At 30.7% G+C, this 12,012-nt stretch overlaps 2 protein-coding genes across 5 annotated transcripts; one reads left to right on the forward strand and one right to left on the reverse strand.

The window, feature by feature from the left end:
* Window positions 1-49: 49 nt before the first annotated feature.
* LOC103857429 lies at window positions 50-1,965 on the reverse strand. Of its 4 annotated transcripts, none has more exons than XM_009134605.3 (9): window positions 1,813-1,964; window positions 1,509-1,623; window positions 1,293-1,438; window positions 1,086-1,225; window positions 909-977; window positions 700-838; window positions 538-600; window positions 411-454; window positions 50-325 (listed from the first exon to the last, which is right to left on the reverse strand). In XM_009134605.3, the coding sequence occupies exons 1-9, from the start codon at window positions 1,865-1,867 to the stop codon at window positions 239-241; spliced, it is 858 nt and encodes a 285-aa protein (XP_009132853.1). In that variant the 5' UTR covers window positions 1,868-1,964; the 3' UTR covers window positions 50-238. The 4 variants fall into 4 exon arrangements, with proteins under 4 accessions (XP_009132853.1, XP_009132854.1, XP_033142154.1 ...); XM_009134606.3 differs by having other exon boundaries at window positions 1,293-1,423; window positions 1,813-1,963; XM_033286263.1 differs by having other exon boundaries at window positions 94-325; window positions 411-600; window positions 1,813-1,965.
* A 129-nt stretch (window positions 1,966-2,094) lies between these two features.
* LOC103857430 (CCR4-NOT transcription complex subunit 9) lies at window positions 2,095-11,576 on the forward strand. Its single transcript, XM_009134608.2, has 9 exons — window positions 2,095-5,758; window positions 7,350-7,421; window positions 7,585-7,677; window positions 7,783-7,825; window positions 8,805-8,914; window positions 9,009-9,104; window positions 9,171-9,367; window positions 9,450-9,519; window positions 9,632-11,576. Exons 1-9 carry the CDS (start codon window positions 5,579-5,581, stop codon window positions 9,719-9,721), a joined length of 951 nt encoding a protein of 316 aa, XP_009132856.1. The 5' UTR covers window positions 2,095-5,578; the 3' UTR covers window positions 9,722-11,576.
* The last annotated feature ends 436 nt before the right edge of the window (window positions 11,577-12,012 follow it).

Consider the following 12,012-nt stretch of genomic DNA (forward strand, 5'->3'; position numbering starts at 1 on the left):
GAGGTGACACTGTAACTAGGTATGGTCCAGTGTAACTAGATAAGAGAGGTGATCTTGTCAAGCTTTTTCATGTGGCAAGTTTGTTTTTGAGAAGGACTAGCAACAAAATATATATGAATTTTACTGCAACCAACAAGTTTTGTTGTATCAGAAGAAACAGTGAGAACCTTGTTGAGAATGCATTGCAAGAAACCTTTACATGTCTGGTTGAAACTTTGAAATGTTGTGTGATATGGACTCACATGACATCTGTACCCACAGGATCCACAGAGAAATGAAGAGCTACTGTTTTCTCTACGAACGGCTCGAATTGACATCTCCACATCTGAAATAAAAAAGTGTCTCTATTCAATCTTGTAACATATAATATGAAGTGAGTTATAAAGGTTCAAGTTCAGAAAAGGTCTTACATCTTTATACTCTCTGCCCTCAACGAAAATCTCCATGGCGTCAACTGCAGGAAGTGGCATAAGCAAGAATGAGAATGAGACTTAAGTGAGGAAAACAAACTGTTGGTAAATTTGGAAAAATGATTACAGGAACGGAATCGAACTACTGCGGCATGTGTGAATTCCTCACTGCTCTCGTTAAAGTTTGAACCTGAACATAAAATAATCAAATGGCTATTAGAATCAACTTGATGTTGGCTATACATAGATCTTATGAATGTCTAAACTCTAAAGTAATGTTTATAGGCACCTTGTGTGGACTGAACAATTAAAGATGGAAGAGATGAAGTTAGCTGCGCAAAAGAATCCATTGCATCTTTAATGTTCTTCTCTGAAGCGTTCTTGGCAAAAGTAACTAGAAGAACAAACTCCTCGCCGTAGTTGTACTCCTGCAACAGGGAAGTAACTGTCTATTTACTCAGAATAAAAAATGAACTGATCATAGAGTATGATTCATACCTCGCCCTTTCGAAATATTGAAAGGATGTCATCTTCAACCTCTGATTCATAGTCCACATTAGTTAGCCCCTGAAGCATTAAGGACGAGACATCTAAGTAGAGAAGAACAAGAAGAATAAGAAGGCGAGAAGACAGGGCTAATGAGAGGAATGGCGTTTTACATGTGAGAGGGCATACATGGCAGAATGGTGTTACATGTTCGTTGAGAACTTTCAAGAAGAGAGGGTTCTCATAGAACATCTCAAGGTCTTCCTTCCTCTGGAACCGCACAAAGAGAGCGTGTGTGAAGTCTCCACTGCTTTTATCACCAATGCTACCTGTGAGAGTAAAACTGAATCGATAAAGATTGCTTTTTTAATATAATGGGAGTACTCGGAGGCTCACCTACAGAGATAGCGACAATGCCTCTCATTTGGTACTGAGAAGTGTAAAGATAGTCAAGCATATCTTTTTCCTTCTCCTCAGACAACAAACTCTGCTTCGCTTTCAGTAAACACACATGCTCCACTACTTTCCTATAAGAGCAGTAGCTTGATACATAACTAAAGTCATAAACTTTCTCAAGAACTTCACACAAGGAGCTTTAAAAACAGAGATAACCTTGTCTGAATCGACTTGGAACTGGCGAATCGATCATCATCAGCAGCTGAAAATGCTACTCCTTGGTTCTTTGTTCGGGACTGATGGAGAAACACGCCTCCATTAGACCCAAATCCTTCAAATTTCGAGAATAAGGATCGTTAGGACACTAAAGGATTGTTTTTTTTTTTTTGCATTAGTGAAACAGAGTCAATTTTGTCAAAATGTAAGTCGAGATTGACGCGATCCCGAGAGAGAAGTAGAGATGAATTGAACTGAGGAAGATAGAGAATCGAAAACCCAGAAGGAAAAACTGAAACTTTACCTCTAGTGAGAAATGGGTGAGCCAAACGGGGGAGAGCCAAAGCTTGATGGATCATCTTTGAGTGTCGCAGTGTGTTTTTGTTTTCTCTTTATCACTTGAATAATAAGATTTATTTGGAGTTTGTGGTAGTTGTAGTTTTGCAATTTGACATGCAAAAATTATAAAGCTAACCGGGGCTTCTAGTTCTAGTGGTAAAGGTTACCGCCACCTGGGTTCGAATTCTGGCTACTGGAGAATTAACATTTCGGCATCGCCAGGGACAGAGGACCGACATGTGGCAACACGTGACTAGTCTGGATCACTTCTATTGGGTCAAGATACTTCTGTATAATTCAAAAAAAAAAATTATAAAGCTCGGCATTCGGTTTATACGGTTTTTTCGGTTCTGAAAAAATGTCACCAAAGTAAACTATCTAAATTTTGGTTTGGTTAAGAGTTTGGATTACTCTGTTCAGTTTTGACTGTTATTGTTAATTCCGAATTAAAGCGAAATTGTTTTTTTTTTTATCAAAACCGAAATTGTTTATATATTGGTTTATTTGGTTAATTTAGTAGAGAGAAAAACGGGTGTAAATTTCGGTTTATTCAGATTGTTTTGCTATGTTCCAAACCGATCAGTTAATTACCGAACTGAACCGAACTGAAAACTGATTAAATTTAAAAAAATTGCCGATCAGTTTATGTCTTCGGTCGGATGTTTAAATAAAACAAAATACAAAAATATATGCTTTCAAATTGTTTTTTGTTCTTAAAATTACAATTCTTACTCCCTCTGTTTTAAAATACATGAAGTTTTAAGATTGTGCGCAACTATTAAGAAACATGTTTTTTATCTTAAAAATATCATTAAAATATAAATTAAAAGTTATTCAACCAATCACAAAACATACTACAAAATATCATTGGTTACACGTTTTTGATAAAATGAAAAAGTGCATTGATATATGAAAACATCATCTATTTTGAAACATCAAAAACTCCCTAAAACTTTATATATGTAGAAGCAGAGGGAGTATTAAATATCTATTGTCCGAAAACATCTTAAGACTAACATTTTCCCAAGTATTAACCCTTACTTTCACATGTACAAAGACTAAATTAGTACTAAAACCAATTCAAATGAAAAAATCGACAGATTATCCCCTATTATAACAAATAAATTTCAGTAATCCATGAATTCTGTTGAAAATCTAAATTTGAATTAGTATTCAACAAATTTCCAGATGTCTCAGACATGGAATTAGAGAAAACTCGGATCAACGAAAAATAATAGATAATCGTATAAAGAAAATAAAAATTGGGTCTAGAAATTTTTTCAAGAGGTAGACTCAAAACTTCGTCTTTCCAAAATTAAAAGGGCTCCACAAACTATTTTGAAAAAGAAAGTGTAGCCTAACAATAGCTGAAATTATGGTGAATATGTAAAAATCACACCATGGTCAGGAAGATATCCTTCTTTATTTGAACCATAGGTCTGGAATTGATGGATCATAAAAATAGATCGATCGATCTGTGTGCATAATGTTTGGTCTCATTGTTTCTGGTCAATCCATAATTTCTCGATGTTTTTTCATGCATTGGTTTGATCGATCTGAACTCCATTTGAGGTTGTTTTGTTCCAATCATTTCTCATCACGCCTCAAATTCTATCCAAATGTTGTTTTACATGAAAAGACTTTAACGTTACAAAAGACTCAAAAATGATTGAATACCGAAATTAGAACACCTTCAAACACACAACCCATAAGATGTTTCAACCATAAATCAATGATAATTCTCCATTTATTTAAAGTCATCATAACTTGTTCAAAGTCGTGCTCATATTTAAATGTGAACTGAAATCTATATGTAAATGACACTACACATCTACACAATCACACACTTGCAACTGTATTGGTATTTCCAAAATAAAATTCAACATGATTTGACGTTATGTATTAAGTGTTATCATGAATATCTTGTTCCTCTCACGGGAAAAATATTAAGGAATATGTGATAGCGTTAGAGCATCCCCAACCCAACTGCAAAATTTACTGCAAAATGGAGTAATGTATTTTTTGTTTACTGCAATATGGAGTAATGCATTTTTGTTTTTCATAATTGCATAATTTACATCATTTTGCAGTAAATTATGCAGTTGGGTTTGAGATGCTCTTAAAAGACGCTTTCTCTTCTTCCAGCGACATTGCCATGAACGCTTTATTAATTTGTCATCAAACTTTACACCAGAAATATAGCACTTCACATTTTTTTCCACCACCTCAAAAAAAAACACCACTAGAGTGGTTAAGGAGTAACTGGCTCTCAAAAACTTCTAAATAACTCTAAACACATCACAAAGAAACATAAAAGATTACTTTCTTTTCATCCATAAATTTTTTTAATCTCACAAAGTCTCACCATAAGAAAATAAAATCCAGTCTTATTTCTTAAGTGTCAAAGACTATATATGAAAAGAGTCTTAGTTAAGTCTATATGTTGATGAAAAAAAAACTATATATCTAAAAAAAAGAACCGTAGGTTCAAAAAGAGAACCAAAAAGAACAAAATTGATCCTAACCATAACTGTAAACTGATTTTTTAAACTCATGTAATATATCAATAGATAAGGACACATCCATGCACAAGGGAAAATGGATCTTATAAACAATGGGGCATGTGCACTTGTAAAAATATTAAAAATCAAAATTTTTGTTGAAAACACTAAACTTTATTAAATGACATGTTAAAAGTTAGTTTGTGCACCTTTAATAACCCGAGTTCTATTTTCATATATTTTTATATCTATTCAATTAAAACTGAAGTACATTATTGAATTAAAATTTAGGTAACTTTTTATTTACGATTTATGCTATTGTAATTTTTTGCATTTTCAGATTTTCAGTAAGGGTATTAACCTTAAATCAATCTAGTAAAATTAGTTATAAGATAATTAATTTATATTGTCTTTCAATATATTTTTAATTTTATTTATAAACATATATTATTTTTCAAATATAAAATATCTTATAAAAATCTTCTTAGTATCTATTTTAAATTAAATAATTAAATTCAAAATCACTATCAAATATGATTATACATTTATTTATTACATTTTAATTAAAATGATAAATAAAAATAACAATATTTTTATATTGAATAAATATAATTATATAATTAAATTATTGTAAATTCTACATATTTTGTGGATAATTGTGAATTTTTCCATCAAACATACACAATATTTAGATCAATACGAGAATATTAAATGTGGATTATAAAATTTGGACTGTAAATAATATTTTTAAAAATTTTACCAGTGTAAAAAAGATTAGAATAGATTAATGTTTTGTCAAAATTATTTCTCCCTTTTAAAATGCGGATAAAATCTAATTTGTTATTAATAGTGCATCCAGTAAGTATGTTTTCTAGATTCTTCCCCGGTCTGTAGATATGATAACATATTTCTGGTCAAACGCATATTAAGATTTATTATAAGAAGATAGAACAAATCTAACAAAACAAACATATAAATTCTCTTTCCATGTATTTTTTCTGAAAATATTATTAGTTTCTTACTTTGACAATTATTATTCAATTATATTTTGATACGTAACCAAAAAAATCATTAGAGAGAATTTTGGTCAATTACATATTTGAAGCATGTGTGCATCTTAGCCCCTATATATTTCTTCTCCCGTTCATCAACTGCCTCAAAACTCTGATCTGAATTATTTCTCTCGCAGAGAAAAAAAATCGGCTAGAGAATTTCTTCCGACTTTCAAAAATGGTGAATCTACCAGATTCCCTTTACGAAGACTACACTATATCCAGGGTGAATCTTCCCTCTGCTTTAGCCTCCACCGTCCCACTTTCACCGGACATAAGAATGATTATTAAGTGGGTCAATGATCTTCATAAAAATATCCCATCCACCTTCGATTTCGCGCTGCAGAATCTCACCATTGTAAGCGCTAAAAATATTATATCCCCTGTTTTCATTACTATATGATTTTAGTTTATTAATTTTTCTATTGATTACCTGTTTATTTATTTATTATTATTTTTCTATTGATTACCTGCTTAGTTGCATCAATTAACATGCTTTGTGTTTTTAAGTCTGATAGACTACTAAATCTCTTGTGAAGGACTGTCACTATTTTCAGCGGGGTGAAATTTTGATATCGAACAAAATTATGTCAGTGGCCTACCCCTTCAATTGTATGATAATAAGGATATGACTAAAAAAATATCATCAAAATCTTAATCTCTCATTGTGACATTCATTTGTGACAATTTTGTTCATATCCATCTTATATTTGGTTGCCTGACATAAAATATTCTTGCTTTTATTTAAATTTAGCCTTCCTTGTGATCATGCATACAAGAAACAAACAATTGTCATTCCCTCTCTTTTGTTTGTATCCATTTATTTTTTTGACATTTTATCATTAGATCGGCTTTCAGAAAGAAAAAAAATATTTGGCTTTAGGAGATTTAGTGATATTTCTCATCATAAGAAACGATCAATTCATATTCTTATTTTAATTGTACCCTTCTCAGAATTCTTGTGGGATTTAAAGATCTTGCGGGTTTTTTTTAATCATAATTACAAACACTCATTTGTTATCCTCCTTTCATTTGTTTTTATTTTATGATTATTGGCATTGTAGCGTTTGCTCGATTTTCGCAATTTTATGTTTTGGAGATATAGTGTTTTCTTATGTTAAGCAACATTCAATTGTTATTCTTCTTTTGTTTGCTCTTTTGTTCATGATATGATAAGCTAAGGTCTTGTTCTTTTGTATATTCTCCGTTTATGTGTATGTTTTATTTTCATAATTGTGATATAAAAATGTGTGTCAATAACCACCTCTCATATAGTTCCAAATTTTGATTTGTTTTTATGGATTGAGTTGCCACTTGATGTACTATAAGTTTTATCTTCAAATAAATGGTATGAAATTTTTTTTTCAAATTTACGGTAGATATAATTAATTGCCAAACATATTTTTTTAATGTAAGTATAGAAATATATCTTGGTAAGATTCACATATATGTAAAAAAAATGATTTGGAAAATTGGAATTTTTGAAATTTGAGATTTTCTTTTATCTTTGGTTTTCTAGACCGTTCATTTACAATCTTTTTCGATATACATAATTTGACTATGCCTTTATTGTCCATTGGTGAAAATTATTTTACTTTCAAACATTAGATTGTATTATTAATCCAAATAGGTAAATAATTAAAAAAATGAAAAATAGGAAATCAAATCTAAAAACACACGTACGTGTATTTTGCGTATGTATGACTAATGATTTCTCATATAAAATTATTTTCTTTATTTTTAGAACAGCTGAATTTCAAAGAGAGAATCTTCGTAATAATCGAAAATCATCTATTAACACCTTAGACAGAATTGACCACGACTATCACTCTATTTTTATCTTATATTTACGAAATATCACAAAGTTATATATTAGAAGGTGAGAATTTATATTGTTTTTGGAATGTCAGAAACTTATACTGTCACTATCTACCTTTTCTCCATGGCAGCATAGGAAAAATTTCGAGATCTTGCCTCGGCTTTTATGGAAATCTCATTTTACAGTGGCCATGCTGTTGCAGGTTCAGTTCCTACCTACTAATTTGGTTTCACATATGACAAATGCTGATATATTTTGGCATTTTAAAACCTATTAGATTGATTAGACTTTCAAGATCTATCCATCTTTCGTTGTAGGCCCCTCGCTTTGTGATATTCACTTTGAATTTCATTCAATTTATGCAGGAGATCTTGAAAATCTACCCACTCACCTCACGTCCAGTTTACTCACAGAACTGGATGCACCTTCGAGTGTACAACATTTTGCTTTTGTTCCAGGTTTTGTTTAGTCGCACATTTTTTCTGCTTTCTTCACTTAAGAACCATTTAAAATCCTAAGCCTTAATTGGCTCTGTGATGTTTATCTTATTTTCCCTGTTATAGTGCATAACTCATTACCCGGAGACAAGAAACTGCTTTCTTAAGGGTATGTTTTCCTCCTTCATTGAAACAAAAAATTCTCTTTTTATTTGCTATATTATTTTATATCATACTAGAGCATATTTATTGATGGTATTTCTTATAATATCCCACCAACTAAATGAAAAAGAAAAGCTGGAAAAGAAAGAAAATCGTTTCTTGTTTGAGAAACGTTCAATATGTTTTGATAAGATTTAGTTTTATTACGTAAATATTGTAATACTAGGGTTTTGCCCGCGATGCGAACTTAAACATTTTCATAAATTTTTGAAAAGTTATTTGTACACTATATTCATTATACTAAAATAAATCTTAAAATAACTCAATATTTTATTTTTAATTATATAATTAAAAAAAAATTTGATTAATATTTAGGTATATAATTTATGTTTTTTTAACTTTTTACTAATATTTTTTCAGATAACAATAAAAAATAATAATATATATATAGAAAATATTTTTTAATTATATTTTTAGATTTTGGATAATTCTATATTCTATTTTAATTATATAATTAAGAATTTTATTTGATTAATATTTAGTTACATAATTTATGTTTTTAAATTTTCACTAAACGACTTTATTTGATTATATTTAGTTATATAATTTATGTTTTTAAATTTTCACTAAAAGACTTTTTCAGATAACAATATAATATATATAAATTATCTCTTTTTTAAATTGTATTTTCAGATTTTGGATAATTCTTACTATTATTAATTTTAATCAATTATCTAATCAAATAAATTAAAATTTCGTTTTTATTTTTTAATTTCCTTATACATTTTATTCATTAAGGGTATAAACGATATTAACCACTCTAACTTTTAACGTGAGAGCTCGATTTCGAAAATTTATTTTGCAAATAATAGTATAGATAAATAAATAATATTGATTTTCTATATGTAATATACTCTTTGAAGAGTATCAAGGAGATGCTCTTTGCACTTTCTAAGAAATATCTTATCTTATGTTGGTTGTTGCAGCTGATATGCAATACTATTTCTATCCTTTGATGGACATTAATGTCACCGATCCGCGTCTTGAATGCCTAAGGATTGGTGCATTGGGTGTCATTGCTCATATGTTGAGGCCGGTACATACATATTCTAAACCATCCTCTTTTACAAAATATATATTTGTCACAAAAAGCTATTGAATTTACTTAGAACATCCCACTTCTCTTACAGCCTGTAGACCCAGCTGCTGTTTGTTACCTTGTGAACACAAGTTGTTTACAACATTGCACAAAAGCCATCGAGATTGGCTCAACAGAATCAAAAACAGTACGTTCCCTTCTCCTGCTGTAAATTAGACAAGAAGGAAAGCATTTTGAACTAACACTTCTTCAGATTGCTGTATTCATAATTAACAAGATTCTGTCCACTGGTGAGGGGCTTCAGTACTGCTGCGTCTTGCCTGATCGTTTTTTCTTCATAGACGGTCTCCTGAAAAGGCTGCTTATGTATCTTACCACCATGGCCAGACCTTGTCCCAGCTTGTTCAATCTTCTTGTTGGCTGCTACACCAGTCTCTCCTACAAGCCCAGGTTTTTTTGCTATACACCTTTTGTATCTTTTTGAATTATTGGTTCTCAAGCAAACTTGATATTATATTCTGGTATGTATTAGGGCTCGAAGGGGACTAAGGCGTTACCTTCCTGACATGCTGTTCAACAACACCTTTGCTAGTTTACTTGCTGTAAGATTGAAACCTTCTATTTACTGTTTTTAGCTCTGCATGGGTTTGGTTAATGCAACAATAGTCAAGACTCAGAGTGTATTTGTCTGTTTGTTTGTTTTTTCTTTCAAAGGCGGACCCAGCAGCTGAGAGGAATCGTCGGGAGCTGATTAAGAATCTGGAAATGAAAACTCAGCCAGAAAAGAACAGGTTTACTAAGTAATAAAATGAAAAGACAAAAAGGTTATAAGAAACTCTATGTTGTTGTTTGGTTTTATCTCTTTTCCAGATACATCTCTTGATACTCCATCATTGTTCTTCTCTCTCTTTTGGGATACATTTGAACCCTATTTTCAATCTTCTTTCTTTTCTCCTTTCAAGTATTTTATGTTTTATCTTCTCTCCAGAGGGAGGATGGATTTGCTTAGTTTGCATGATGATTGATACTTACTTATATGATTGTTATTAACATTAATTTCACCTGCATGAAAAAAGGAGACATAAAATAAGTTAGGAAATGGTTAGTCTTTTTTTTTTTTAAGAACAGGAAATGGTTAGTTAGATACAAATCTTCCTGTTCTTTTAGTCTTTTATATGAAGTTTGAGGAAGAGAGTAAGCATTTCTGATGTTAAGTTCTGGTTTTAGTTTGGGTTCAGCTTAGTTAGTTTTGACAGTAGGACTGAGACCTGAACGAAACGTGAGAGACCATTGAGATGGACTCACGTGTGGGGTTGAGGCCCAATAAATCGGCCCAATACTATTTTTAAAATTAAAAAAAAATATATAAATTAGATCTTTTATGTTTTTGACCTTTTTTAACACGTTTTTGAACTTTATTTCTTGAGAAAAGTTTCAATGTATGTGAGACAAAGGATCTATATTTCGATCCTAACAATTTTCCTCGTGTTAAATATGATCCGAAAAGGTGGTCAATACTAAGATCATCTCCAATGGTCTTTCATTTTGAAAGAAAACTTCAAAAAAAAAAGAGAAAATACTTATCCAATGATACATTATTTTGAAGGAAAAATGATGCATTATTGGTGAAGCTTTTCCTTCAATTTCTAATGTTTTTCTTCATTTTGTTTTAAGCTTTTTAATTTATAAATTATTCGTTAAACTTTATATAATTTTGATCTATATCTTAAGAATTCAGTATTTGTATTACACTTTAAAGAAATTATTAATACTTTCATAATATAATTATAAGTTTATATAAACCTTTGTATCTTTTTTAGAAATTAAAATTTATGTACATAATGAAGATTTAATTAAAATAAAATCATATTTGGTAACATTTGTAAGTTTTATAAAATAATAACCATTATTTGAGAATTAATAATAAATAGTAGTAACATAATATATTTTAAATTATTCTGGTTGTTTTCGAGTTAGGATTATGGTGTCGCAACTAACTTAGAGCTTAATGTTGAGATTGTACAAAATATTTAAATTTAAAAATGCAACAACGTATGGAAGAGAATTATGATGTGGACCATCCATGTCCGGACATGAATAAATAATGCAACAAATACAACACCGTATGGAAGCTTGCGCATCAATTAAATTATCATAGTCCTCGCAACCATCTCTCTTCAAATAGGTTTCTTTTCTTCACTTATTTATTTGTTTGGTGTAGTTTCCTAACCTTCTATATGAGAAAACAAGACAAAAACAAACTACTACAAAGACAAAAATGATTCGGATTCGACTTATTTGCCTAATTGTTCTTCTCTTCACTCTCGTTTTTGTTTCCTCCAAAGCCACAAGAATCCATGCTGCTGAAACACCAAAAAATTTCTCCGGACCTTCTAGAGGAGACAGAGAGCTTCTCCACTCTTATGCCACACGTCTAATTGGCTCCGGAGGATTCAAGCCGGAGAAGAGAAAGATTCCGACGGGGTCAAACCATTTACATAACAAGCGTTAAGGGTTTACCCTTTATAAAGTTTCATTTGTATCTTTTGTTTTGCTCTTTTCCCTTTTCTTGTTTTTAAACGGGGGAATATATGTAAAATGCCTATATATACACTTATATGATGCATAAATACTCCCAAAAAGGAAATAAATTCGTATTCCCAAACGTAATGTTGCTGCGCTTGATATTAAAAAATAGAGTTAGAGTGGTACGATTAAAAAAAACATGTTATTAGCCCTATAAAACAAACAATGTGAATTTTTGGCCAATAAAACCAATTTTCCCTATAAACAATCTATTTTTGCCAAAAAAAACATGTTATAGGCATTTTCTTTAAAAGGCGTGTTTTATTTATTTAGTTATAAGTATAGCATGTATGTAATTGTATGCTCGCAAAAATAGATTGTTTATAGGGAAAATTGGTTTTATTGGCCAAAAATTCACATTGTTTGTTTTATAGGGCTAATAACATGTTTTTTTTAATCGTACCACTCTAACTCTATCTTTTAATATCAAGCGCAGCAACATTACGTTTGGGAATACGAATTTATTTCCTTTTTTTGTCGGCGGAGAGGTGATTTTATTTCACTACCTT

Source organism: Brassica rapa, chromosome A03 (assembly GCF_000309985.2).
Source record: "Brassica rapa cultivar Chiifu-401-42 chromosome A03, CAAS_Brap_v3.01, whole genome shotgun sequence".
Lineage (NCBI taxonomy): Eukaryota > Viridiplantae > Streptophyta > Magnoliopsida > Brassicales > Brassicaceae > Brassica > Brassica rapa.

Coding starts and splice junctions, on each gene's coding strand:
- LOC103857429 (XM_033286263.1), bottom strand. CDS start 1,867: ATGATCCATCAAGCTTTGGCTCTCCCCCGTTTGGCTCACCCATTTCTC. Junction 1,439..1,508: donor TCCAAGTCGATTCAGACAAG/GTTATCTCTGTT, acceptor TTATGTATCAAG/CTACTGCTCTTATAGGAAAG. Junction 326..410: donor AGGGCAGAGAGTATAAAGAT/GTAAGACCTTTT, acceptor TTTTTATTTCAG/ATGTGGAGATGTCAATTCGA.
- LOC103857430 (XM_009134608.2), top strand. CDS start 5,579: ATGGTGAATCTACCAGATTCCCTTTACGAAGACTACACTATATCCAGG. Junction 7,422..7,584: donor CAGTGGCCATGCTGTTGCAG/GTTCAGTTCCTA, acceptor CAATTTATGCAG/GAGATCTTGAAAATCTACCC. Junction 7,678..7,782: donor ACATTTTGCTTTTGTTCCAG/GTTTTGTTTAGT, acceptor TCCCTGTTATAG/TGCATAACTCATTACCCGGA.